Source organism: Bombina bombina, chromosome 1 (genome assembly GCF_027579735.1).
Source record: "Bombina bombina isolate aBomBom1 chromosome 1, aBomBom1.pri, whole genome shotgun sequence".
NCBI classification, from domain to species: Eukaryota; Metazoa; Chordata; class Amphibia; order Anura; family Bombinatoridae; genus Bombina; species Bombina bombina.
The window spans coordinates 823487321-823512422 of NC_069499.1; the positions used below are offsets into that span (position 1 = coordinate 823487321).

Genomic DNA, 25102 nt, shown 5'->3' on the forward strand with positions numbered 1-25102 from the left:
CTTTTCTTTGCAGAACTGCTCCAGTTCCGTTACATTTGATGGTGACCGTTTGTGAACTGCAGTCTTCAAGTCATGCCACAGATATTCAATGGGGTTTAAGTATGGGCTCTGACTAGGCCAAGCAAGGACATTCACCTTTTTCTCCTTCAACAACGGTGTGGTCATTTTTGCTGTGTGCTTTGGGTCAATTGTCATGTTGGAAGGTAAACCTTCTTCCCATTGACAACTTCCTGGCAGAGGGCAGATTTTCCTCAAGAATTTGACGGTATTTTGCCCCATACCATTATTCCTTCTATCCTGACAAGTGCTCCAGTGTCTGCTGCAGAGAAACACCCTCATAACAGGATATTACCACCTCCATGCTTTACTGTGGGTATGATGTTATTTGGATGGTGAGATGTATTGGATTTCCTCCAGACATATCGTTTGGTGTTGAGGCCAAATAATTCAGTTTTAGTCTCATCTGACCATAATAACCTTTTTCCATGTGGCCTCAGAATCTCCTAGTTGTGTTATGGCAAAGCTCAGTCGTGAGTGCATATGGCCTTTCTTGAGGAGTGGCTTTTTTCTTGCAACCCTCCCATACAAACCACATTTGTGAATAATTTGTGCTTTTGTTGCCACAGGCACACAATGACCACTCTTTGTCATAAATTCCTGTAACTGCTTCAGAGTTGCTGTGGGCCTCTTGGTAGCCTCTCTGACCAGTTTCCTCCTGGCTCTTTCATCCAGTTTGGAGCTACGTCCTGATCCAGAGAGGGTCTGTGTTGTACCAAATACCTTCCAGTTCTTAATAGACTTTACTGTGCTTCTAGGCATTGATAAGCCTTTGATATTTTCTTGTATCCATCTTCTGACTTGTGCCTGTCCACAACATTATCCCAGAGATCTTTTGACAGTGCCTTAACACCCATAGTTGATTGTTTACTTCAGGTTTCCTGTCCCTTTAATCTCACCCTATCTGTAAGGCAAGTATATCGCTAACTCAGTGCCTCCGGCCGCCCATGTCACATTGCTTTCTTCAATGAGGTCACGTTTCCACCTCTAGACCGATAGCCATTTGTTATGCTTGGGTTTACCATCACTTAATTATTGATTATTTACGCAATTACAGGGGGTTCAAAATTCTATTTGTTTCCTTTTTACGAGTAAAAACATTATTATTAAAAGGACAGTAAATAAACACAGTCATTATAATATAAAATCTTTAACTATTTATAGTAAAACAACTTTGCACACTTTTCCTGTAATTGAAATTAAAAGAGCACATGGCAGACTTCACAAGCCTAACGTTGAAATGTGAACGTTATCTTTCCTGTTGATGCCAAATGATAACAGTGTCAAGCCCTGTCATCTTCAGACTCTAGTTATGACTGGCAAATCCAAATGAGGAAAGTGGTGGCTGAAGTTTGACCATTGTAAAACAATTGCAGCAAACAAGGCATCAGTCTTTAACCTTCAAACACTGCTAATATGTTAATCTATTGGAAGACTGCAGACAAATTGTGCAATTACATCATTTTACTGTCCCTTTAAGTTTCACATGGCAAATGCAACAGACTTTGCTTTCTTCCCTATATTTGTGACTACGTTCAGAGCTACGCCCATACTTGACTTTGCGCTAAATCTTCACAAGCCCAAATGGACTGGGACCCAAAATAGCTGTATTGGATTCCTAGAAGTATTCAAAAGTGGGATATAATTAATCATTCACCTGCACAGAAATCTGAATGGGAATCCACTTCATCTTCTTCCTCCTTACTTAACTCTGGTTCTGCAAAAACATTAAACTGCCCTATTAATTGTAATAAAAAAACAACAACAAAATCAACATTTTCTCAATACATTTTGCTGTTTGTTAGCTAAAAATAATTAGATTATGAAAGCAGATGTTTTATATAAAAGTGGATTTACTGTGATGATAATCTTGTAATTGTGTGTGGTTTTACTGACAATTCATGCCATGCATTTTTTTTTTAAAGGTCCTCAAAGACAGTATTACCTGAGCTCTTGTGTTCTGAGATCTCTATGGTACTCAGTGTCTGTAGATTCTGTTTCAGGGCATCCTTGTAAAGCTCCTTGTGTCCCTCAATATAATCCCACTCCTCCACAGAGAAATACACTGCAGCATCATCACACGTTATAGGGACCTGAAATGCACAAACCCAATTCAGTGATGATAAAGGGTGGATTTTTGTCTCAATTTGCTGACATAGTCTGGAGAGCCCACAATATGTTACTAAGAACATGCAGAGACACAGAAGAAAGGTAGGAAAATACACATAGTGACTAGAGATGAGCGAATGTGTTAATATTTGAATGTTAGAATTAATTTACATAATCAAATGTTGATAAGAACAAATATTCTTAAAAATTCTATAATCTAATCCTATTTACAGTTTTCGAATGTCCGCACCCAAAATTTTGAATGTAACATTCGATTTAACAAACACTGTTCAGAAGTTCAATAGTTCATGTAGTAGGGAATTTAGTAAATTGATACATAATAGATACCAATATATAAATTTGAATTTTTCAAATTCAAATATTGCATAATTCAAATCAAATTGTTAGAAAAATGTGAATCAAATATTACATTAAAAGAAAGCAATACATTTAAAGAAATTACATTTTTTTTTTAAATTACATTAAAAGAAAGCAAAAATACTATTGCATCAAATGAATGTTAGAATGTTGTACATGCATTCAAAACAAACAAATGTGTTAAAATAAGTTTCATTTTTTGAATGTTGAGAAACATTCAGCCACCCCAAACAGTGACTCTCTTTCTTTACTGACTATGCTATACAAGAAACTGTGCCCTGAATCTAGCAAAATATCACATTCTCCATTAGAGCTCACCTTTCCCGTCAGCTGGTGAATGTTACTGTGGGCGAAATTCTTCTTCACAATCGTGTATTCCTAAAGGATGAGGAGGAACCTGTCAGAATCTAAATCACTGAACACTATCATTTCATCACGTCCCACTATATAAGTGATGCCATCCCAAAACAAATTGGGCTTACTTTAAAGAGTAACACATGGTGTCTGTACATTTATTATTTATCCTACCTGAAGTATCTAGACCAGGGTTTTTCAATTCCAGTCTGCCCTAACAGGCCAGATTTTCAGGATATCAGAACTGAAGCACAGGTGAAATTATCAACTGAGCAGTAACCATGGTTATTAATATGCCCTCACTCAAGGTAATAATGAAAATCTGACCTGTTTTTGAAGCCGGAAAACTGGAATTGAGAACAAAAATTATCTAGACCATTCCCTGCAATGCTATAAACCTGCTTGAAGCTTAATTTGATAATTTACTAAAAATGTGTGTTATAAAATGTATAATAAAGTGTTACGATGCAATTAGAACCCTTCATCTACACTGCTCAATCAAGTCAACTTTCCCCACTTTAAACGGACATTGTAGTATGTTTTAGGAATTTAGCAAATATGTGTAGAAAATAGTATGTAGAGTTACAATTCTTTTTTTTATATTCATTTTTTATTGTATATTTCAACATGTTTAAACAGATACATTTGATTTCAAAAAGAGTAAGTAAAGTAAATTAGGCCAGCAATTGACAATTCAAGTATTCCTGCATATAAGCAAAAGAGAATGTAAAACAAGAAAGAACAAACATAAAACCCTCTAATGTTTTCTAAGCTTTTTCTGGCCTCTGATAGCCTAAAAAAAAGAAAATAAATTAACTCTATTAATCCTTGAGTTTTAAGGTTATCCTGTTGAAATATTTTTATTTGTATTTTTTTTAACTACTTATATTATCTTAATTCCATACAATTACTAACCATAAAAAAAGAACTGGCAACTCAAAACAAAACAAAAACAAAACAAACCAGAGAGAGAGAGAAAAAAAAAAAAAAAAGAAAAATAATAAGGGGAAGGAATCTTCCTCCTCAGTCCTCCCTCCTCCTCCCTCCCCCATCAACTCTCCTGAGTCCAATCCATTCACCAAAGCCCCAGTAGAACCAGCTCTGTGTTTTGAAAGGGGAATATAATATACTCTATTTCTGTAATCGGGAGGGATTTAATAAATGGTGCCCATTTACCAAAGAATTTTCTGATGTCACTTTCATTGTTGATGTTCGTATCACGTTGCTCTAAAATGAATTGTTTTTTAAGGTAATTTTTTATTTCTACAACCGAAGGTAATTCTTTCGTTTTCCATTTTTTAAATATTAGGTATCTGGCTGCTAAAATGGAGACACTTATTATCTTTTCATTCAAATGTTGTTCTGCCTGATTGTCGCAGCAGAAAATGATTAAGCTTGCTGACAACTCCAAGGGAGAAATCTTAAGAGAGGTGTTAATCCAAAATTCTTTACGCCAGAACTGTCTAATCAGGGGGCATTTAAACATCATGTGTATGATGTCAGCTGCAACCAGAGAACATTTCGGACACTTTTGAAAATTCGGATTCTGAAGCTTATGCCCTTTTTCTGGTGTATAATGAAATTTATGTATCAATTTAAGATGCGCTTCTCTCCATGTTGCTGAGAGAGTGGCCTGAGCCACTTTGTGAATGGATTTTTGAATGAATTTACAGTCAACATGCTCTAGTGCCATGATTAGTCTCCAGTCTTGAGCAATTTTCTCTAAAGTACGTTTCCCTTCTTGAGCTCCTACAAGATAGTAGCAATAAGAGATGGACATGCGGCCCTTCTTAACTAATGTAAGCCAGTCCTCTAGGTCGCCCAGCTCCCAGTTCCACTCACCCTCCCTCAGTAACCCAGATACATAATGCCTTGCTTGCAAAAAAGCATAAAACTCCTTGTTAGAGAGATTGAAGCTGTTTTTAATTTCTTCAAATGTTCTGAGACACTTATTCTCTTCATCGATAAATTGTATTATCGTTTTTAGTCCCACTGAATACCACTTTTTAAAGATAGCTGAGTCTAGACCAGCTTGAAATAATGGATTACCCCTTAGGGGGAGATATTTGGAAACTTTGCAATTAAAGGAAAGAAGCTTCCCTATCCTCCACCATGCCTTTAATGGGTTAAAAATCGCTTTAATTTTCTTGATTCTAAGTGGCATGTCCTTTGGAGCGCAATGTAATAGTGCGCAAGGTAAGTATGGATCGCAGATGCTCTCTTCCAATGCATTGTTTAGAACATAATTATTGCCGGAGATCCAGTCTGCCGCAATACGTGCTAAGAAAGAAAGATTATAAAGCCGCAAGTTAGGTAATGCGAATCCTGCAAATATCTTGGCTTGTGTCAGTTTATTCAGGGCTATCCTAGGTTTTCTCGTTTGCCATATGAAGCTTCTAAGCCAGCTGTTTAGGCTTCGAATGTCCCTATCAAATAGCATTAATGCAGTATTCTGTAATATATACAGCAATTTAGGAAGAAGTACCATTTTGAACAGGGCTATCCGTCCTGATATAGAGAGGGGTAGGTTTTCCCAAGTCCTTAGTTTATCTTTAAATATTGTCAGAATTGGAGGGATGTTGAGGTTATATAGGTCAAGTGGATTCTTAGGTATTACTATACCTAAATACTTAAATGAGTCCTTAACTATTCTAAAGGGGCTGTTCAAGAAGGAGTCTTTGTTTTTTCGGAGCCAATAGATCTCTGATTTGTTTACGTTTGTTTTATACCCCGAAAATAACCCGAATTGGTTAATAATTTGTAAGAGCTTGGGTATATTAACTCGAGTATTTGACAGATAAACAAGGATATCGTCCGCGTATAAGGCTAATTTCATCTCCTGTTTACCTATCTTAACACCTTGCAGCTGTGACCTAATCTTAATAGCCAGTGACTCAATAGACAGATTGAAAAGGAGGGGAGAAAGGGGACAGCCCTGCCTGGTTCCTCTGTTGAGCACAATTTGTGAAGAGACAATGTTATTGACGATTATACTAGTGGAAGGAAGGGTATACAAATTTAAAATAAATTTAAGAAAGTTGCCTTTGAACCCAAATCGACCTAGCGAGGTGAAAAGATGGTCGTGCTGTATAGAATCAAAAGCCTTTTCCGCGTCAATTGCCACAATAGCTAAGTCTGGGGTATGTTCCCCTTCCTCCCTCTCCTCCCTTTCAGCATTAAAAAAGTATTCTGTTACCACTAAGACTTCTCTAATTTTAGCTGAGGAATTCCGTGAATTTAGGAAGCCTGCTTGGTCTTTATGTATGATATTTGGTAATATCACTTGCAATCTTTTGGCCAAGATAGACATAAAGACCTTGTAGTCCACATTTAGTAGAGCTATTGGTCTATATGACTCCCTTTGTGCTGGATCTTTTCCACCTTTAAGAATAAGAGTTGTATAAGATGCTGAGAAGGCTTTCGGTACCGGTTCCCCCTGGGTGTACATAGCATTGTATGCCTTATTGAGGTGGGGCGCAATCTCTAACGACAGCATCTTGTAAAATTCACTTGGTAAACCATCCGGCCCAGCGGCCTTATTAGTGGCAAGTTCAGAAATCGCTTTCTCTATTTCCTTCAACTCTATCGGAGTATTAAGGGTTTCCACTACTTCTGCGGATACTTTGGGGCAGCTAATTTTGCTCCAAAAATCCTCTGCCTGAGATAGATCAGATTTTCTCGGAGAATATACCTCTTCGTAATATTTAGTCATTTCTTTATGTATATCTGTACTTTCTGTATAAAGCTTCCCATCAATAAGAAGTTTTTCAATAAGTAATGACTTTCTGTCGTTCCTAACCAGGTTTGCAAGTAATTTGCCAGATTTGTTTCCATATCTATATAGTTTGGATTTTAATTTTAAATCTGACTGGGTTTCATGTATATTGCAAATGTATCTTTATCGTTTTTGGCTCGAATGTAGTTTGCCCAATTGATCGGGTTTTTGGTCAGAAGTAGGCGATTGTACGAGTTGGTCACCGCATTATTTAATTCTTTTTCTCTGGATCTTAGCTTTTTGCTAATCATTGCACTATAGGAAATAATTTCGCCTCTTATAACTGCTTTGGCTGCTTCCCAGAAAATTAGGGGGCATTCCCAGTATTCCCTATTACATTGAACAAAATCCTCGAATTTTGTCCTCAAATGTACTTTAAATTTTATGTCTGATGCTAAGAAGGAGGGAAAGTGAAACCGCACAGAGCCTGACCCCGAGACTGCTAATTGAAAATTCAAAGAGATTGGTCCATGATCAGAGAGGAAAACAGGTAGAATATTTGCTCTTACTTTAGCTGTGCACAACCTTTCATCAATTAAAAAAAGATCAATTCTTGACATAGTCTTATGTGCCTTAGATCAGGATTCTGAATCCTCCATATGTCTCTAATATTCAAATTTTGTTTTATTTTCGCCAGTAATTTGGATTCTAGATTATCTTTTTTATTCTTTTTTTGTTCCCTGTTTTCCCTCAATCTATCCAAAGGACAGTGAGGGGCCATATTAAGGTCTCCTCCAAGGATTAAATATCCTTCCCTAAAGGCAAGAATTTTGGCCTGGAGCTGGTTCCAGAATTCGAGGTCAATAATATTGGGTGCATATATATTACAGAGTTAAAAAACAACCTTATCAATTTTTTTTATTTTTTTTTTATTGAGGAAAAATAAATTTATACATATCATATAGAGAAAGCAATACAACAATCATCTATTGCACAGCATATCATATAGAGAAAACAATACAGCAATCATCTATTGCACAGAAATAGTGAAAATCCTAATTTTTCGACCCCTTAAAACACAAATGCAGGTCACTCTTGGACCCTATCTGTTACCTTAATAAAAGTCCAGGGGGTCATATTAAGAACAAAAATTAAAAGGAGAACAAAAATAAGAAGATATAACACACACAAAGAGTTAAGCATTCAAAAAGAGATGGCGTGGACTGAGCCATCCAGGATCAATCTGAAAAAGAATATTATTAGCATACTCTATAGCTTATGGTTATACAGAGTGATAACACAACCCCATATATGTGGAGAAAATTATTGCTCCTTGTGTTCCAGATCTGGGAATTAGAATTGTGATTAATACTTAAAAACTTAATAACAACCTCATGGTCTGCAGCACGCTTAAAGGGACACTGTACCCAAATTTTTTCTTTTGTGATTCAGATAGAGCATGCAATTTTAAACAACTTTCAAATTTACTTCTATTATCAATTTTTCTTCATTCTCTTGATATCTTTATTTGACAAAGAAGGCATCTAAGCTGAGGAGCCAGCAAATTTGTGGTTCAGAACCATGGACAGCAATTGTTTATTGGGGCTGCCCAATCAGCAAGGACAACCCAGGTTGTTCACCAAAAATGGGCCGGCATCTAAACTTAAATTCTTGCTTTTCAAATAAAGATACCAAGAGAATGAAGAAAATTTGATAATAAGAGTACATTAGAAAGTTGCTTCAAATTGCATGCTCTATCTGAATAACAAAAGAAAAAATTTGGGTACAGTGTCCCTTTAAGTTATATGTGGTCCACAGGTAGAATGTCAGAGTACATTTTACAATCTTCATGCATTTTATCCAATACTATTTACATTGAAACCCACAACTCTTTATAAAATGCAAATTATAACCTACTTCGCCCGATGCCCCGGCCGCTGGCCACCAAGCTAATGTATATTATGACAATCTGTGGGTATATACTGTATTGTCTTGGAGTGTGGTTTTATTGCTTATTATGTTCCCCCAGGGGCCAACACGTACCCCCAACAGGAACTGACCAACAGACAAAGTGTTATTATGACATCGATCTAAAAGCAACAACACTATGACATTAATAATATACTAAAGTACTGATATCTTAAGACGATATCTTGTGGAGCCATGTGGTGTGTGGAAGTTGCTAATTACAACGCGCTGCAAACACAAACCTATTAATAAACAAGTGACTTAAGAACAAATAACATGATAACTAGATTAGATGGCATTTTACCAGTTGAAGTTCTGTATTATAACATGCCTCTAGACCTTATTTACCCATTTGGGATTACTCCAGCGAGATTATGTAAGTCTCTAAACAGGGCATTAGGAGGGTGGTTCCGCAGAAGCAAAGAAGTACTATATGTAGTCTCCGGATCATATAGTAATTGAAAAGTGTCCAGCATTGCTTGGGCTGGTTCTGGGAGCAATCGGTATAGATCCGTGATGCCCAATGTGGCTGCCCACGTGGATAGTAATTTCAGCTCAGCTGCAGCCTCCTGGGGGTCCCCCCGGTGCCTCCTCCATCCACCGCAAATAAGTTATGCGCCTTCTTCCACTGAAGCCAGATAGACCTGCCGGGTGGATCCAAAGTCTCATATCCAGTTGGGCTTGTCTGTTCCGGAGCTGCTGCGTGTGAGCCGTCTGTCATCTTCACTGCCGACCTGACCTGCTGAGATTCACGGGGTAAGATGGTTACCGAGGGCTCCTCTTGTTTGCCTTTCATATCGGGGGAAAACTCTTCAGCATTATCGGCAGGTGCAGGAGTAAGGAGCTTCATAAGATTGTCAAGCGGAGCCTTGTCAATTAATTGTTGGCACAATAGTTCAAACTTGCGCCATCGTGCTGGAAAGCTATCATGTGCTTCTGTCTCTCCCGAAGTGGCCATCTTGTCCATGCAGTATTAAACGCTGTATGCCTTTTTTACTTTGAATTCAAAAGTGGGGGTTATATAAGTCCACAAATGGATAACTTCTGGTAACTCAAAGCGTTATCGCAAAAGTAAAGTCAGTAGGGCAGATACCTTCTGCCTGCACTGTTTACCCAGAGGAGCCGGGGGAGGTCGTTACCTATTAGTAGGCCGCCGCCTTAGGTCTTGCTCGTCCAAACTAAAGCTCCAATATCATAAAAACAACAAACAAATGATATATTATGATCACCGCTGCTTCAGTGACTCTTGTATATTAAAATGTATAGGTGTTATAGTTGTTAAAGGCTCTTAAATCGGCGGATTATAGAGAGTTCCTTTAGAGCTAATAGTTAATGCGTCCCATCAGGTACACTGCTCGGACACGCCCCCCAACCTTATCAATTTTAATCTTTAAAAATATATATCTCCCCTCAGGGTCTGTCAAGACCTGTAAAATTTCTTCTTTTAACCTTTTTCCCACTAATATGGCTACCCCCCTTTTCCTGCCGGTACCTGATGAGGCATAGACTTCTTTTACCCATCCTTGTCTAAGCTTCAAAGTTTCCACCTGAGTTAAGTGGGTCTCCTGTAAGAAGACAATATCAGAATTAAGCCGCCTTGCGTGGGTTAAAATTGCTTTTCTTTTGATGGGAGTTGAAATACCCCCCACATTCCAGGAAACTAGCTTAAAGTTGTCAACTGGACTAATCATTCACCTGAGATGGGGGGGAGACCCAATCGGGGAACAGGAGAGGGGAGAGGGAAAAAAAAGGAAGAGAAAAAGAAGAAAAAAAAAAAAAAAAAGGGGGACAAAAAATGAACAGAAATAATTCTGTTCATTCTAACAAGCTCTTAGATCTATAATTGTGAACCTTATCCATGAATTTTTTATTTTTCCTGAATATCTAATTGATGCAATAATTTTTCTGCCTCTTGTGGGTTGTCAAAGAAATGAATCTCGCCTTTCACATAGATTTTTAATTTAGAAGGGTAAATTATTAAGGCCTGATAGCCTTGTTGAATAAATTTTGAACAGATTGGGGCCAGGTTTCTTCTTCTAGTAGATGTTTCAACTGAGTAGTCTTGAAATATTAAGATTTTATTTTCCTTATACATAATTGGCTGATTTTTGCGAAAATGTTGGAGTATCGTGACCTTATCTTGGAAATTAAGTAACTTTGCAATTATCGGTCTAGGTCTGTTATCTTCCTGTCTGTTTGTTAATCGTCTCCCCAATCTATGTATTCTCTCTACTACTATCTGTGGGTGATTGGGAGAAATCTTAAGCAACTGTGCAAGTATTTCAGGTATAAATGTGTTTAATTCTTCGGTTTGCCCTCCCTCAGGAACCCCTATGATGCGAATATTATTGCGCCTAGAGCGGTTTTCCAGGTCCTCAATTTTATTTTGCAGTTTAGTAATAATTGCATTGTTGGTTTCAAGATTGGACCCCTGTGCTGAAGTGAGATCTTCCAGATCAGATACCCTCTGTTCAGCCTCTTCTAATCTGTTAGAGAATAACTTTATCTCGTGTCTAAGTAAGTTAATATCTTGCTTGATCTCAGATCTTAGTGCATCAAACTTAGGGGTTAATGCCTCAGAGATACTAGACACTAGGGCCTGTACATTGGTTAATTCATTTATAGGCAAAATGGAGGCTGCAGGTATAGATACTTCCGAGGGAACTTCAGGAGCAACCTTTGTCCTCCTTTCTCTCTGTTTAGCTGCCATGGCTGGTGAAGGAGTCCGGGAATGGGAGTGAAGGAATTTATATGTAGAGTTACAATTCTATTAGTTGTTTAAATATGGAAGATATAAGTGTAAAGGTTTAGTTTCTATAAAGTAATAGAAGCAGCCATGTTAAAACTTAAGTTTCCCTTATCTAATGACAATTAGGGACAGACAATAAAAGAGAAATTGCAAACAAGGCCGTTTTAAAATCCTGTTAGATAATTGGTTTAACAATTCCAAGCTTAAACTTGGTGGCATCCATTACTTTATAATGTTGTTAAATTAGAGGAAAAGGGGACACAATAAAAAATGAAATATATTGCAAAGTTTTTAACTATACATAATTAAAGCTTTTATATTACAATCTCATACTGTTTGAAAATTCCTTTTAAATGTGTTACAATCCTTTACAAGATGAAAGAGTAATGTAGCTCAGCAACTTGGGACTAATACAATATACTTAACACAAAGCTCCAATTGGCACATCTTAGAAAGTGCTAAAAGGATTTGCATAAAAAATGGAATTGTGTTTTTTTTTTTTTTAAAGGGACAGTCAAGTAAAAAAAAAAAAAACTTTCATGATTTAAATAGGGCATGTAATTTTAAACAACTTTCCAATTTACTTTTATTACCAATTTTGCTTTGTTCTCTTGGTATTCTTAGTTGAAAGCTAAATCTAGGAGGTATATTGTATATATGCTAGTTTCTTAGACCTTGAAGGCCAACTCTAATCTGAAAGCATTTTGACAGTTTTCCACCACTAGAGGTCGTTAGTTCATGTGTTTCATATAGATAACATTGAGCTCAGGCACGTGAAGCTCCTAGGAGCAAGCACTGATTGGCTAAAAATGCAAGTCTGTCAAAAAAACTGAAATAAGTGGGCAGTTTGCAGAGCCATAGATACAAGGTAATCACAGAGGTAAAAAGTATATTATTATAACTGTGTTGGTTATGCAAATTTGGGGAATGGGTAATAAAGGGATTATCTACCTTTTTAAACAACAAAAATTCTGGTGTTTACAGTCCCTTTAACCTAGTATGAAAAATGTAATCTTATTGCCTAGTTTTAAACGTCAAAGAAACCTTACATTAGTTCAGCCTTCCTACTGTTGTTGGGACACAAACATTCATTCCTCCTGGATTTGTAATTAGATTTTATTGTGGAGAAAATATATTCATTATATGAAAAAAACATATCCACAAACAAGTTACTTCCCAGACCCTTCTGTACACAAATACAAGGCTATGTCTGTCGTAAGTCACTAGCTCAGCAACATCTTTCAAACTCTCTCAAACCTTTGTTTGGCACCTCATACCATAGCTCAAAAATCACACACTCTAGCTCAGCCCTGGCATACTCCTCTGACACGCTGGCTATGCAGATATTCCCACACTGCTGAGCAACATTGGAGAAAATCTCTGTGTTCAGCTGACTTTCTTCACTACAATTTCATATTAAATTCCTTTTATTATTCTTCACTTAACCTCTCCTCGCAGGATTACTTCTCTACTCTTTCTTCAAACCCAAAACATATGTTCTCCACTTATAATGCCCTTCTTCACCCCCCCCCCCACCTCCTATTACCACTTCTCTTTCAGCTCCAGATTTTGCCAGCCACTTCAACAACAAGATTGATTCCATCAGAAATTAAATCATCTCTCATACTACCATTCTCCAACCCCCTCATCATTTTCAAATTTCCAAAACCCAAAAATGTAGCTCCTTTTCCCCTGTTAATAAGTAAGAAGTTTCTGCCCTTATATATTCCTCCCAACTGTCCCCCAACCCATCCCCTCACAACTACTGCCTTCCCCTCTCCTACTCTTACTCCTATCCTCACACATATTTTCATTCTCTCCCTCAGCACCGGTATATTTCCCTAATCTCTTAAACATGCACTAGTCACACATATCCTCAAAAAAACTTTCTCCCTATCCAACGTCCCCATCCAACTACTGCCCCTTGCCTCAAAACCTCTGAAAAGGCTTGTATATACACATTTATCACATTTCCTAACATTAAACTCCCTCCTTGTTCCATTTCAATATCGATTTTGCCCCCAACACTCCACAGATACAGCAATCATTAAAGTTACTAGTGATCTAATTACAAAATTGCAAAATCGAAAGGCCACTTCTCTCTGTTAATCCTTCTCTATCTGTGTGCAGCCTTTGATACTGTTGACAACCCTGTCTTGCTCCAAACACTTCAATCCTTTGGCATCTGCGACACAACCCTCTTGTGGTTTTCCTCCTACCTGTCTAACCGTACCTTTAGGTGTAGCCTTCTCTGGCAGATCCTCTGCACCTTTAACACTTTCTGTTAGGGTACCACAAGGCTCTGTTCTTGGTCCCCCTTTACTTCTCAATGTATAAGTAAGTCATCCTTAGGTTCCGAAATAAAGTCCCACGGTTTCAGTATCATTTGTATGCCGATGATACCCAAATCTACCTCTCTGCACAAGACCTATCACCTTCCTTGCTAATTCATGTCACTAACTCTCTTTCTAATATTTCATCCTGCATGTCTTCCCACTATGTTAAGCTAAATCTCTCTCCTTATTTCCCAACTTTCTATAACTGTTGATAACAACCCCACATGCCAGATGTCTTGGGCTAACACTTAACTTGGGTCTTTTTTTCACTCCCCTCATCCAGTCTTTGGCCAATTCCTGCCATTTCCACCTTAAAAACCATCTTCAAAATGTGCCACTTCCTCACACAAGACACAATTAAGGTTTTAATCCACTATCATCATTTCCTGCCTTGACTATTGCAACTCCATCCTCTCTGGTCTTTCTACCTGCCGTCTATTTTTTGCAATCCATAATTAATGCCTTTGCAAGGCTGATCTTCCTTACATTTCCCTCCTTTTCTGCTGCACCTCTCTGCCAAATCATTTCACTGGCTTCCTCTAACCTCCAGAATAAAACACAAAATCCTGACTCTGACCTATAAGGCCTTCAATTACATGGCTCCCCTCTAAATCTCAGACCTCATCTCCAGATAATCTCCCTCCTATCCCCTTTGCTCTGCTCATGACCTTCTTCTCTCCTCTTCTTGTGTTACCTATTCCTGTCTACAGGATTTCTCCCACTTGCCCCCTATCTTGTGGAACTCTCTTCCTCGCTTCACAAGACTCCCCTGGTTTTCATAGTTTCAAGCACTCCTTAAAGACTCTACTGCTCAGGGATGCACAAAATATACACTAACATTTTCTTACTTCAGTTCAAAATCCATTACAGTTTGCCCTTTTCTAGATATGGTCTCTTCATCTGCCCACATTATGCCTTCATTGTTTAATACAAATTGTCATAATGATAAAGAAAGCACATTTCTCACCTCTCCAGTCAACAGGTAGATGATTCCTAGAGCATGACTCAAGAATTGCTCTGCCATCTGCTGCTTGTATTTCTTCATCTTGTTAATTGTCAGCAATTTAGTCAGCACTTTAATATAGAGGTGTCAACTACAAGAATAAGGAAGAGTTCTGAAATGAGAAGTGAAATAATTTGCTCATTAAATATGATAAAGGGCAAGGCAACAGCTATAAAACTGCTACTCACTGCTTATAATGGTTTTGCATTCTACATATATCATATATGTACCCTGTATTTGCTGCTAAAAATGTGTGCTTGGCTCTTTAGTATATTCTTGTTTGACATAAATACACTATATCACCAAAAATATGAGAACACCCCTAATTATTGGGTTCGGGTGTTCCAGCCACACCCATTGCTTAAAAGTGCATAAAATCCAGCACATCGCCACAAAATCTTCATAGACAAGCTTTGGCAGTACAATGGGTCATACTGAAGAGCTCAGTGACATGGCAGTGTCATAGGATGCTTCCTTTGCCATAAGTCATTTTGTGAAATTTCTGTCCTACTAGGTCTGACCTGCTAAACTAAGTACTATTATTGTCAAGTGAAAGTGTCTAGGAGCTAAGTGGTAGGCTACGCAAGCTGTCATTTGTTGCATCACACACTACACTGGAAGCAGCATCAGCACAAGAACTATGCGTTGGGAGGTTCATGAAATGGGTTTCCGATCAGCTGTACACAAACCTTACATTAATATGCACAATGCCAAGCGTCAGCTGGAGTGGTGTAAAGCATGCAATTACTAAACTCTGGTACAGTGGAAATGTAATGAATCACACTTTACTATCCAGTAGTCTGGTAGAAGAATCTGGGTGTGGTGAATGCCATGAGAACGCTACCTATTGGAATGCATAATGCCTACTGTAAAGTTTGGTGAAGGAGGGATAATGATCTGAGGCTGTTTTGTTCAGGCCAGACCCCTTAGTTCCAGTAAATAGTCATCTTAATGCTACATGATGCAAAGACATTTTAGACAAGACAACTGGATGAATCCAATTTTATGGCAAGTTTGGGGAAGGACCAGCATGTCAATGAATACATTGTTTGACGAGTTTGGTCATAAGGAACTCTAGTGGCCTGCGAAGAGCCCTTACTTCAACCCCATTGAACATATTTGGTATGAATTGGAATGCCAATTGCAAGCTAACCCGTCTTGTCCAACATAAGTGCCTGACCTCACAAATGCTCTTTTAGCTGAATAAACACAAAGTCCCACAGACAGACTCCAAAATGTTGTGGAAAGCTATAGCCACAAAAGGGTGGGGAAACTCTATATTAATGCCCATGGTTTTAGAATGACATGTCCAACAAGCTCATATAAGTGTGATGGTTTGGTGCCCACTTACTTTTGTCCATATAGTGTATATCCACCTTTGCTTTAATATAGTATTATATAGCTTGTTTGCCTTATATATATATATATATATATATATATATATATATATATATATATATTAGGGATGCACCGAAATGAAAATTCTGGACCGAAACCGATACCGAAAATTCAGGATTCCCCTGGCCGAAAACCGAAACAAAACCGAAATTATTTTTTTCTTTTTTTAACTACAGTGTGTGTGTAGCTGAGAGAGATTGTAGGTGGGGAAGCTCCAACAAATGGGCGTGGTCACTTGTACCGTAGGGCGTGATCTGCAGTGAAACTGGTGGAGCTGTACAAGGGATAGTGTGGTTATAGCCAGACAACAATACGAGGTGGACATGTGTTTTGTTTTTGGGTGTAGTTATCCGTGCGATAGGCGTGGCTGCACCTGATCATCTCTCATCGTATCTCCGCCTAGTTCCTGGTTTGGATCTCACACTGACCTGTCAGATTATATGTCCGGAGCCCCAAATGTAGTCTGCTTGTCATCTATCACCAGGACCACCGGACTTAGCTACTACCTTACGTGCAAGGTTGTTATAGAAAGTGACTGTGCTTTTTTGTATACACTGACTGGTGGGTGCAAATTTGTACCAACTTTGTGTGAGCTTGGGGCTTATGCATATATACTGTGCACGCATATTTGCCTCAGGCGAATAGAATGTCTATGCACAAGAGGCTGATGTATGAGCACTGTATATAAGGCTTATACATATTCACTGTGTGTGCATAGGGCCGTGTCTGATAATATCAAGTGTTTATAAACATGTTACTTATCCTCCTTTGAAAACTGTATTCAGAACTTTGGTTTCCTTCTAAAAAAAAAAAAAAGGGCACTGCTGGTTTCAAATATCATCATGTCATGGTACTTATGTGTGTGCTCTGTGTACCATGCCAGTGCTGTGCTGCTCACCTTATTATAAGGATAGACATTTATCTTAATAGAATAGGGCAGTGCTGTAAATTTTTAGCCATTTTGGTCCTCTTTGGGCCGAAATTGGAATTGCACATTTTCAGCGGCCCAAATTTTGGTGCACCGCTAGTATTATTCTTTATTTAGTTCTGTGTAACAGAATCAGATTTAACCTTTTTTTTATTATTTTAATCAATTATCAAGATAAAGTATAGTCCTAGAAAACTATTATTATATGCAAAACAGTAAGTCAAGTAATGAACTCAAACAGCAGCTCTAAGCTGGCATCAAATTTTAAATATACAATACTTTTACCGAAAATAAAAGGCAAAAAAAACGAAAACCGAAATAACCAAAAATGCCATTTTCGGCCGAAACTTTCTGCGGCCGAAATTTCGGTGCATCCCTAATATATATATATTATATCACCTCTACTCATTTAGGGTAATAAAGTCGACAGGCATATGAAGATGGTACAGCCCCAATTGTCCTGTTTTTTTTATGCACACCTAGCAAATAGATGACACAAATAAAAGTATTAAAGGGACAGTAAACAACTTGAGATTTTAATAAAACATAGTTTAGTTATACACATTAAAATAGACTATATTTTGCCCTTTTTCATGTAATTTAGCTCTGCAAATTGTGGATTTTCTGAGAACTAGAAATGCACACTACAAACTTCTTAGGGCTAATACTGCTACATATTTTTTTTTCTCTAATGTACTTCAGCAGATAACAACTGCAAAACAATGCACTTTAAATTTACATTGTGACTGTGGCTAGCCTTTTCTTCAGAAGCAAGCACAGATTAGCTCTCCCAAATAAGAACAGTTGTGGGTGGTTTGGCTATTAAAAAACCATTGCAGCAAATAAGATGTTAACATATTTTAAAAATCTTAAGATCTGCTGGATATATTATTCTATAGAAAGACAAAAAAGTGTTTAGTGTCCTTTTAAATTATATGCATATATTTATTAAAACACCAGAAAGTATGGAAGAAGTATGTGAATTTTGGTTGCTTCCCTTGAAATATCAATCTATAGAGCAATACAATTTTTAAACCCATAAAAAAAAATATATTTTAACCCACAAAACACCTGCACCCTTATCCACTACTTAAAGTGAAGTTCAAGTCCGGGTGACTCGCTCACGCCAATCTGCAGCTGATTAGAAATGATGTTGATGTTCATTCATCATTTTGCATACTTTTGAATCCTACAGTCAATATTTTACCTTCTATTCATCCCGTTACACTTTCTTCGTCTGCCTGCCATCTTCGTTACATTGATTGACAGCAATGTAAGTTTCAATTCTCCAATGTCCGTTTCCACCTCGGGGCGTTCAGCCCCTTTTTTGCAACGTCATCACCAAGTTATGCGCATGCATTAGTCCCTCAATAGTGTCATACATCTGTCATATTCGTTCAGGAGACGCACATGCGTATTACGCCTCCTGCTTGTTAATTGGCTACATATTGTTACTCAGAATGATCGTACTACAAGTTACAGCAATCTTTTATAACTCTGCTGTAATCATGTTTGCCGATATGGAATATGCCCTGCACTGAATATTTGAACTTATAATTTGTCAATAACTCTTTGATCGCATTTGACGCATGCGCGATTCGGCTGCACATACGCATGCTCAGTTTGTTGGTAATATTGTGCATGAGCTTTTGACAGACACTACTGAAGAATAAGGAAGTGGTTGAGGGGAGGAGTCGGACTGCAAACGGAGAGTATTATAATATATAATTTTTTATAAAATATAAAATGTAAAGACAAATATAAAGTTAGCGACTAGAATGCTGATATGTTATTCAATAGATGTCAGTAGTCCATTGGTCTGAAATTGACCTTCACTTTAAAGTGATTGTAAAGTTTAACGAATTAAAGCCCAGTATCTAAAAATACTCTTAAAAACAGGGGCATTTTAATTCATTAAACTTTACAACGCTTTTTTTTTTTTTTATAAAATACTATACTGTAAAGTTAAACAGACCGGCAATACTCCACCCACATCTTCTTCTGTATTTTGCATATAAATGACGAATCCGGCTTCCTCCAATCGTTGCGTACCCCACGAGCTGGACGTCAATGGGGGCACGCAATAATTGGAGGAAGCTGGATTTGTCATTGATCTGCAAAATACAGAAGAAGATGATGGCGGACGATCGCCAGTCTGTTTACAGTAACGAAAAGGTAAGTATTTAAAAAAAAGCATCATTGTAAAGTTTAATGAATTAAAGTGCCCCTGTTTTTAAGAGTATTTTTAGATACTGGGCTTTAATTCATTAAACTTTACAATCACTTTAAACCTTCCTTATGCCCTCTCTGCCATATGCCTTAGGGAATTAAAAACTTGGCAATATTGGAGGACTCTGAGGCCACCATCTCTTCTTCAATAATACTGGTAGCTTATCCAAGTATTACAGATACCACTATACTGCAACAGTTCAGCTTTCCTGCCAATAACTTCCAAAACCATGAGTGCAAACAAAAGCACTTTAAGATTATAATACCACAATTGCAGTGAAGACACACTATATAAAGGCACAGCCCAAAAAAAAGGTCCAATCTGTATAATGTGCCACCACAGTAGTGCTGCAATGTGCAATATAAAGCCAGGATAAAGGGGTTACATTGTTCAGCTCCAATTATGATTCCTTAAAGTGAAAGCTGCTCAGGCAGCCCACGGCAGAACGCTGTTTTGCTACGCCACACAGCGCCAAGCTGGATTTCCCGCATGGCTATTGGCTAAGAGGTGAAAACGTCACCTCTCAAGCAAAACAGCTTTCTGCCGTGGGCAGCCTGAGCAGTTCAGTGTGGGGAACGCTTGAAGCAAATAAAGGAGCTTTCTGCATGAAGTAATTTATACTTCATGAATGAAAATCCCTTTTGTTTGTTCCAATGGTCAATCCTAGCGTTTCACAAATGCTGGAATTGACTTTCACTTTAAATGGCAATATCTAGCACAACAAAATCCTGCATGGCGAGTAGACTGTATTGGAAAGAGGAGATTAGCCATTTTTAATTGAGAGGTTTCTTTGCACTTTAGGTTGCAGGTGATTGCCTTTGTAACAGCAATCACATGTCTAATGGGTGACTCTTGGGTGCTCTCTGCACTAAAAGGGACCCTTGTATTCCTGTATGAGCACCAAAATGAGACAAGAGATACTCCTTTTTAACCAGAAGGGTAAAATGTCCATGTCATATGACTGATGATCACATAATAGAACTATATGTATATAGGACACAAACATTAAAGGGACGCTGAACCCAAATTTTTTATTTAATGATTCAGATAGAGCCTGCAATTTTAATCAACTTTCTAATTTACTCCTATTATCAATTTTTCTTTGTTCTCTTGCTATCTTAATTTGAAAATCATGAATGTAAATCTTAGCAGCCAACCCATTTTAGGTTCAGCACCATGGATAGCGCTTGCTTATTGGAGGCTGACATTTACCCACCAATAAGCAAGCATAACCAAGGTTCTCAACCAAAAATAAGCCGGCTCCTATGCATCACATTCCTGCTTTTTAAATAAAGATTGCAAGAGAACAAAGAAAAATTGATAATAGGAGTAAATTAGAAAATTGCTTAAAATTGAATGCTCTATCTGAATCATGAAAGAAAAAAAATGTGTTTAGTGTCCCTTTAAGGGGTCGGGAAGAATCTGAGTGGTCTTGTGTCTGTCCAGTTACCACATAATTGTCATAGCAATGACAAATATATTATAAGACTGGTCCCATTTTCAAGGCTAGGGACTCTAAAGAAGCCTTCTGATCCCCTCAAAATAGAAACATGTCAGAAAACTCCAAAGATGTGGGGGTCCCACCATTCAAATAGGGGATTGAATTCATTTATAGCTGTCAAGTGTTTGTTATAGTAGTAATTAACACCCAGCAGCAACCACTGATGACACAGTTCATAGACCCTAGTTTCCCCTAGCTAATCCAGATTTGCCTGTATCAGAATAAATAGGAGAATGAGAACTGGTATCAGTTACCATTCAGAACCTAATGATTAAAAACTTGCCGGCATGGAGAGAAATCACGAGAAGTCTTTTGGGGCTTTTTTTTAGAGAATTATATTGCAAAGTATTTGTTTCTCCTTCATATCCAGAATTCTGCATAGTTAGATAAACCGCTTCCTAGTTACAATTTGCCTTTATAAAATTCTTTGAGGGGCCTAACAACACTGACAAGTTCATTTTTTTTTTGGGGGGGGGGGGGGGGGGCAAGTATTTATTTTTAAAACTATGCTCACTTTGGACAGGGGTTTTATGTCAAAATGAGTTGTCAGTGCTAAAATAACTATAATGTTTAGCTTTAAAATAATAAAAATATATTTTGTTTCAGTTAATGTGACAACTGTTATCTTTTGGTATTAAAATATGTATTTTCATTTTAAAACACATACAGGAACCAATGTTTTGGCGTAATAGGCACAGAAAATGTACACAAGTTGGAATGATAAATATGCAAAACCTAGGTGGCAAATTAAATGTAATTTCAAGTGATATGTGTACCATTCCCTAGTTTTGCATAACCAACACTTTATACCTCTGTGATTACCTTTTATCTAAGCCTCTGCAGACTGCCCCTTATCTCAGTGCTTTGGAACGACTTGCATTTTAGCCAATCAATGCTGACTTACAAATAACTTTGGGAGTGAGCACAATGTTATCCATATGACACACATGAGCTAGCACTGTCTAAACGTGAAAAACTGTAAAAATGTACTGAGATAAGAGGTGGTCTTCAATGGCTTAGAAATTAGCATATGAGCCTACCTAGGTTTAGCTTTTAATGAGCAAGAGAACAAAGCACATTCGATAATAAAAGTAAATGGGAAAGTTGTTTAAAGGGACAGTCTAGGCCAAAATAAACTTTCATGATTCAGATAGAGCATGTAATTTTAAACAATTTTCTAATTTACTTTTTTCACCAATTTTGCTTTGTTCTCTTGGTATTCTAAGTTGAAAGCTTAACCTAGGAGGTTCATATGCTAATTTCTTAGACCTTAGAGGCCACCTCTTTTCATATTGCATTTTAACAGTTTTTCACCACTAGAGGGTGTTAGTTCACGTATTTCATATAGATAACACTGTGCTCGTGCACGTGAAGTTATCTGGGAGCAGACACTGATTGGCTAGACTGCAAGTCTGTCAAAAGAACTGGAAAAAAGGGGCAGTTTGCAGAGGCTTAGATACAAGATAATCACAGAGGTTAAAAATATATTATTATAACTGTGTTGGTTATGCAAAACTGGGGAATGGGTAATAAAGGGATTATCTATCTTTTAAAACAATTAAAATGTTGGTGTAGACTGTCCCTTTAAAAGTGCATACCCTATCTGAATCATGAAAGTTTAATTTTGACTTTACTGTACCATTAAGATGGCTACCCATCCCTCACACCAGTCTTATGTAAGTTCTCAGACCATAGACTGATGCTCCCCCAAGTTTCTTCACACACTCCTTCCACATCAGTCTCCATTAGTTCTTTCATAGTTTCACAAACGTTTAAAGCCTCACTTAAAGGGACATGAGACCCAAAATTTTGCTGTCATGATTCAAATAGAGAATACAATTTTAAACAACATTCCAATTTACTTCTATTATTTAATTTGCTTTATTCTTTAGATATCCTTTATTGAAGAAATAGCAATGCGTATGGATGAGCCAATCACACAAGGCACCTAAGTGCAACCACCAATCAGCAGCTACTGAGCCTATTTAGATATGCTTTTCAACAAACGTTATCAAGAGAATGAATCAAATTAGATATTAGAAGTAAATTGGAAAGTTGTTAAAAATTGCATGTTCTTTCTAAATCAGGAAAGACAAAAATGTGTTTCATTTCTCTTTAAACCTAGACAGGACAATGCTGCCAATGCTAATCATAACATTGTTCACCTTCCGCTCACTGTTGGTTCAAATCGCCCTACATATACATACAAAATGGAAATTACCCCTACAATACTGATTTACCATATACAGTTTATTTACAATATACAGTACCCAGTGTTAGGAATCACGAACTATCCTCCTGAGGTCACGGACAGACCATAAACGAGGTTGGATGAAATCGAGAAATTCGCTTATTTGTCTGTGATTACGCTCATCGCATTCTGATTGGCTGTGGCTTCCCTGTTCTACACTGGATTCTGGGAATCGTAGTCTTCTGAGTTAATATCGGTAAACTAATAATCTTTAGTACTGTATGACTGGGAACGTATGATCGTTGTGGAGGGAGTTCGCTAATTTAAAAGGACACACTAAAAAATAATTGCTATCGTTTATAAAAGAACTATGCAGAAAGCACTTATTACCCAACTAGGATTATTACGAAGTACATATGGGACAATGAGCTGTCAGGAAGTACCTATCAGCCAATAAACATTGGCAGGAAGTACGTTTCACCCAATGAGCACTATAAGGAAATACACAGCTGAGAATGCTGTACCATAGTATTCCTTAAAATGAAACAATTTAACACAATATTCGAATTTGGTTTCTTATATTCTTCTTATAAATTGGTTTCTTATTCAGATTTTTTTTTTCTCCCAGATATTTTAAATAAAACTGATTAACATGATGTAGATACACAGAGGTGAATTCTCTTTATACAAACATTTTATACACAAAAAGGAAGAACATTAAAGGGACACTAAACCCAATTTTTTCTTTTTCTTTCATGATTCAGATAGATCATGCAATTTTAAGCAGCTTTCTAATTTACTCCTATTATCAATTTTTCTTTGTTCTCTTGCTATCTTTATTTAAAAAGCAGGAATGTGATGCATAGGAGCCGGACCATTTTTGGTTGAGAACCTGGGTTATGCTTGCTTATTGGTGGGTAAATGTAAGCGCTATCCATGGTGCTGAACCTAAAATGGGCTGGCTGCTAAGATTTACATTCCTGCTTTTAAAATAAAGATAGCAAGAGAACTAAGAAAAAATGATAATAGGAGTAAATTAGAAAGTTGATTAAAATTCCATGCCCTATCTGAATCACGAAAACAATTTTGGGGTTCAGTGTCCCTTTAAAGGAATTGTCTAGTCAAAATTAAACTTTCATGATTCAGATAGAGCAGGCATTTTTTAAGCAATATTCTAATTTACTCCTATTATCAATGTTTCTTCATTCTCTTGGTATCTTTATTTGAAAAAGCAGGAAGGTAAGCATAGGAGCTGGCCCATTTTTGGTTCAGAACATGGGTAGCACTTTCTGGTGTTTAAATTTAGCCAATAATCAGCAAACGCTAGCCAGGTGCTGAACCAAAAATGGGCCAACTTCTAAGCTAGTGTTTTTTCATCCTGTGTCTGCATCTGTTTTCAAAGTAATTCTCTTATTTTAACCCCTTACAAGTATTAGTTAGAGAAGCTCTGCATTTTCACAGTGGGCGCTGCCATCTTGGAGCTTATATTTGTTATGTAACTTTTAAACTGCACAAAAAGCTGCAAAAATCTTTATTCATATCTGTGATTCAGATAGAGCATGCAATTTTAAGCAACTTTCTAATTTACTCCTATTATCAATTTTTCTTCGTTCTCTTGCTATCTTTATTTGAAAAAGAAGGCATCTAAGCTTTTTTTCTTGGTTCTGAACTCTCGACAGCACTTTTTTATTGGTGGATGAATGTATCCACCAATCAGCAAGGACAACCCAGGTTGTAAATGGGCCGGCATCTTTTCTTGCATCTTTTCTTGCATTTCAAATAAAGATACCAAAAGAATAAAGAAAATTTGATAATAGGAGTAAATTAAAAAGTTGCTTAAAATGTCATGCTCTATCTGAATCACGAAAGAAAAAAATTGGGTTCAGTGTCCCTTTAAGCTCTATTATGTGAGCTAAACTGAAGTGAAAAGTACAGCTGTCAAAAAGCAGATCTGTCAAAGTGCACTGCTCCTATCATAAAATGCAACCATACGCATGCTACAAGTTGGCAACGTCCAGTGTGAAGATGCAGAGCTTTACCAACTGGGTTCTGTAATGAGGCAAAATTAGAGACCAGCTTTAACCCCTTAACCACACATGGTCGTCATCCAAACAAGGAGTTAAAGGATATGAAGCCCAAAACACCACTGGGCCAAACTAATAGCAATTGTGTGTCATAAAGGGGC

At 37.4% G+C, this 25102-nt stretch overlaps 1 protein-coding gene across 1 annotated transcript in view; it reads right to left on the reverse strand.

Moving 5' to 3' along the window:
- Positions 1-23351, reverse strand: part of LOC128646016 (zinc finger protein 615) — a 53767-nt gene extending 30416 nt beyond the window's left edge. Inside the window, exons 1-5 of the mRNA XM_053699408.1 lie at positions 22997-23351; positions 14634-14781; positions 2863-2922; positions 2003-2150; positions 1715-1774 (exon numbers count right to left, since the gene is read on the reverse strand). Of these exons, the coding sequence (XP_053555383.1) occupies positions 1715-1774; positions 2003-2150; positions 2863-2922; positions 14634-14711 (346 nt within the window). The 5' untranslated portion in view covers positions 14712-14781; positions 22997-23351. The remainder of the gene's footprint in view (positions 1-1714; positions 1775-2002; positions 2151-2862; positions 2923-14633; positions 14782-22996) is intronic.
- Between the last annotated feature and the right edge of the window lie 1751 nt (positions 23352-25102).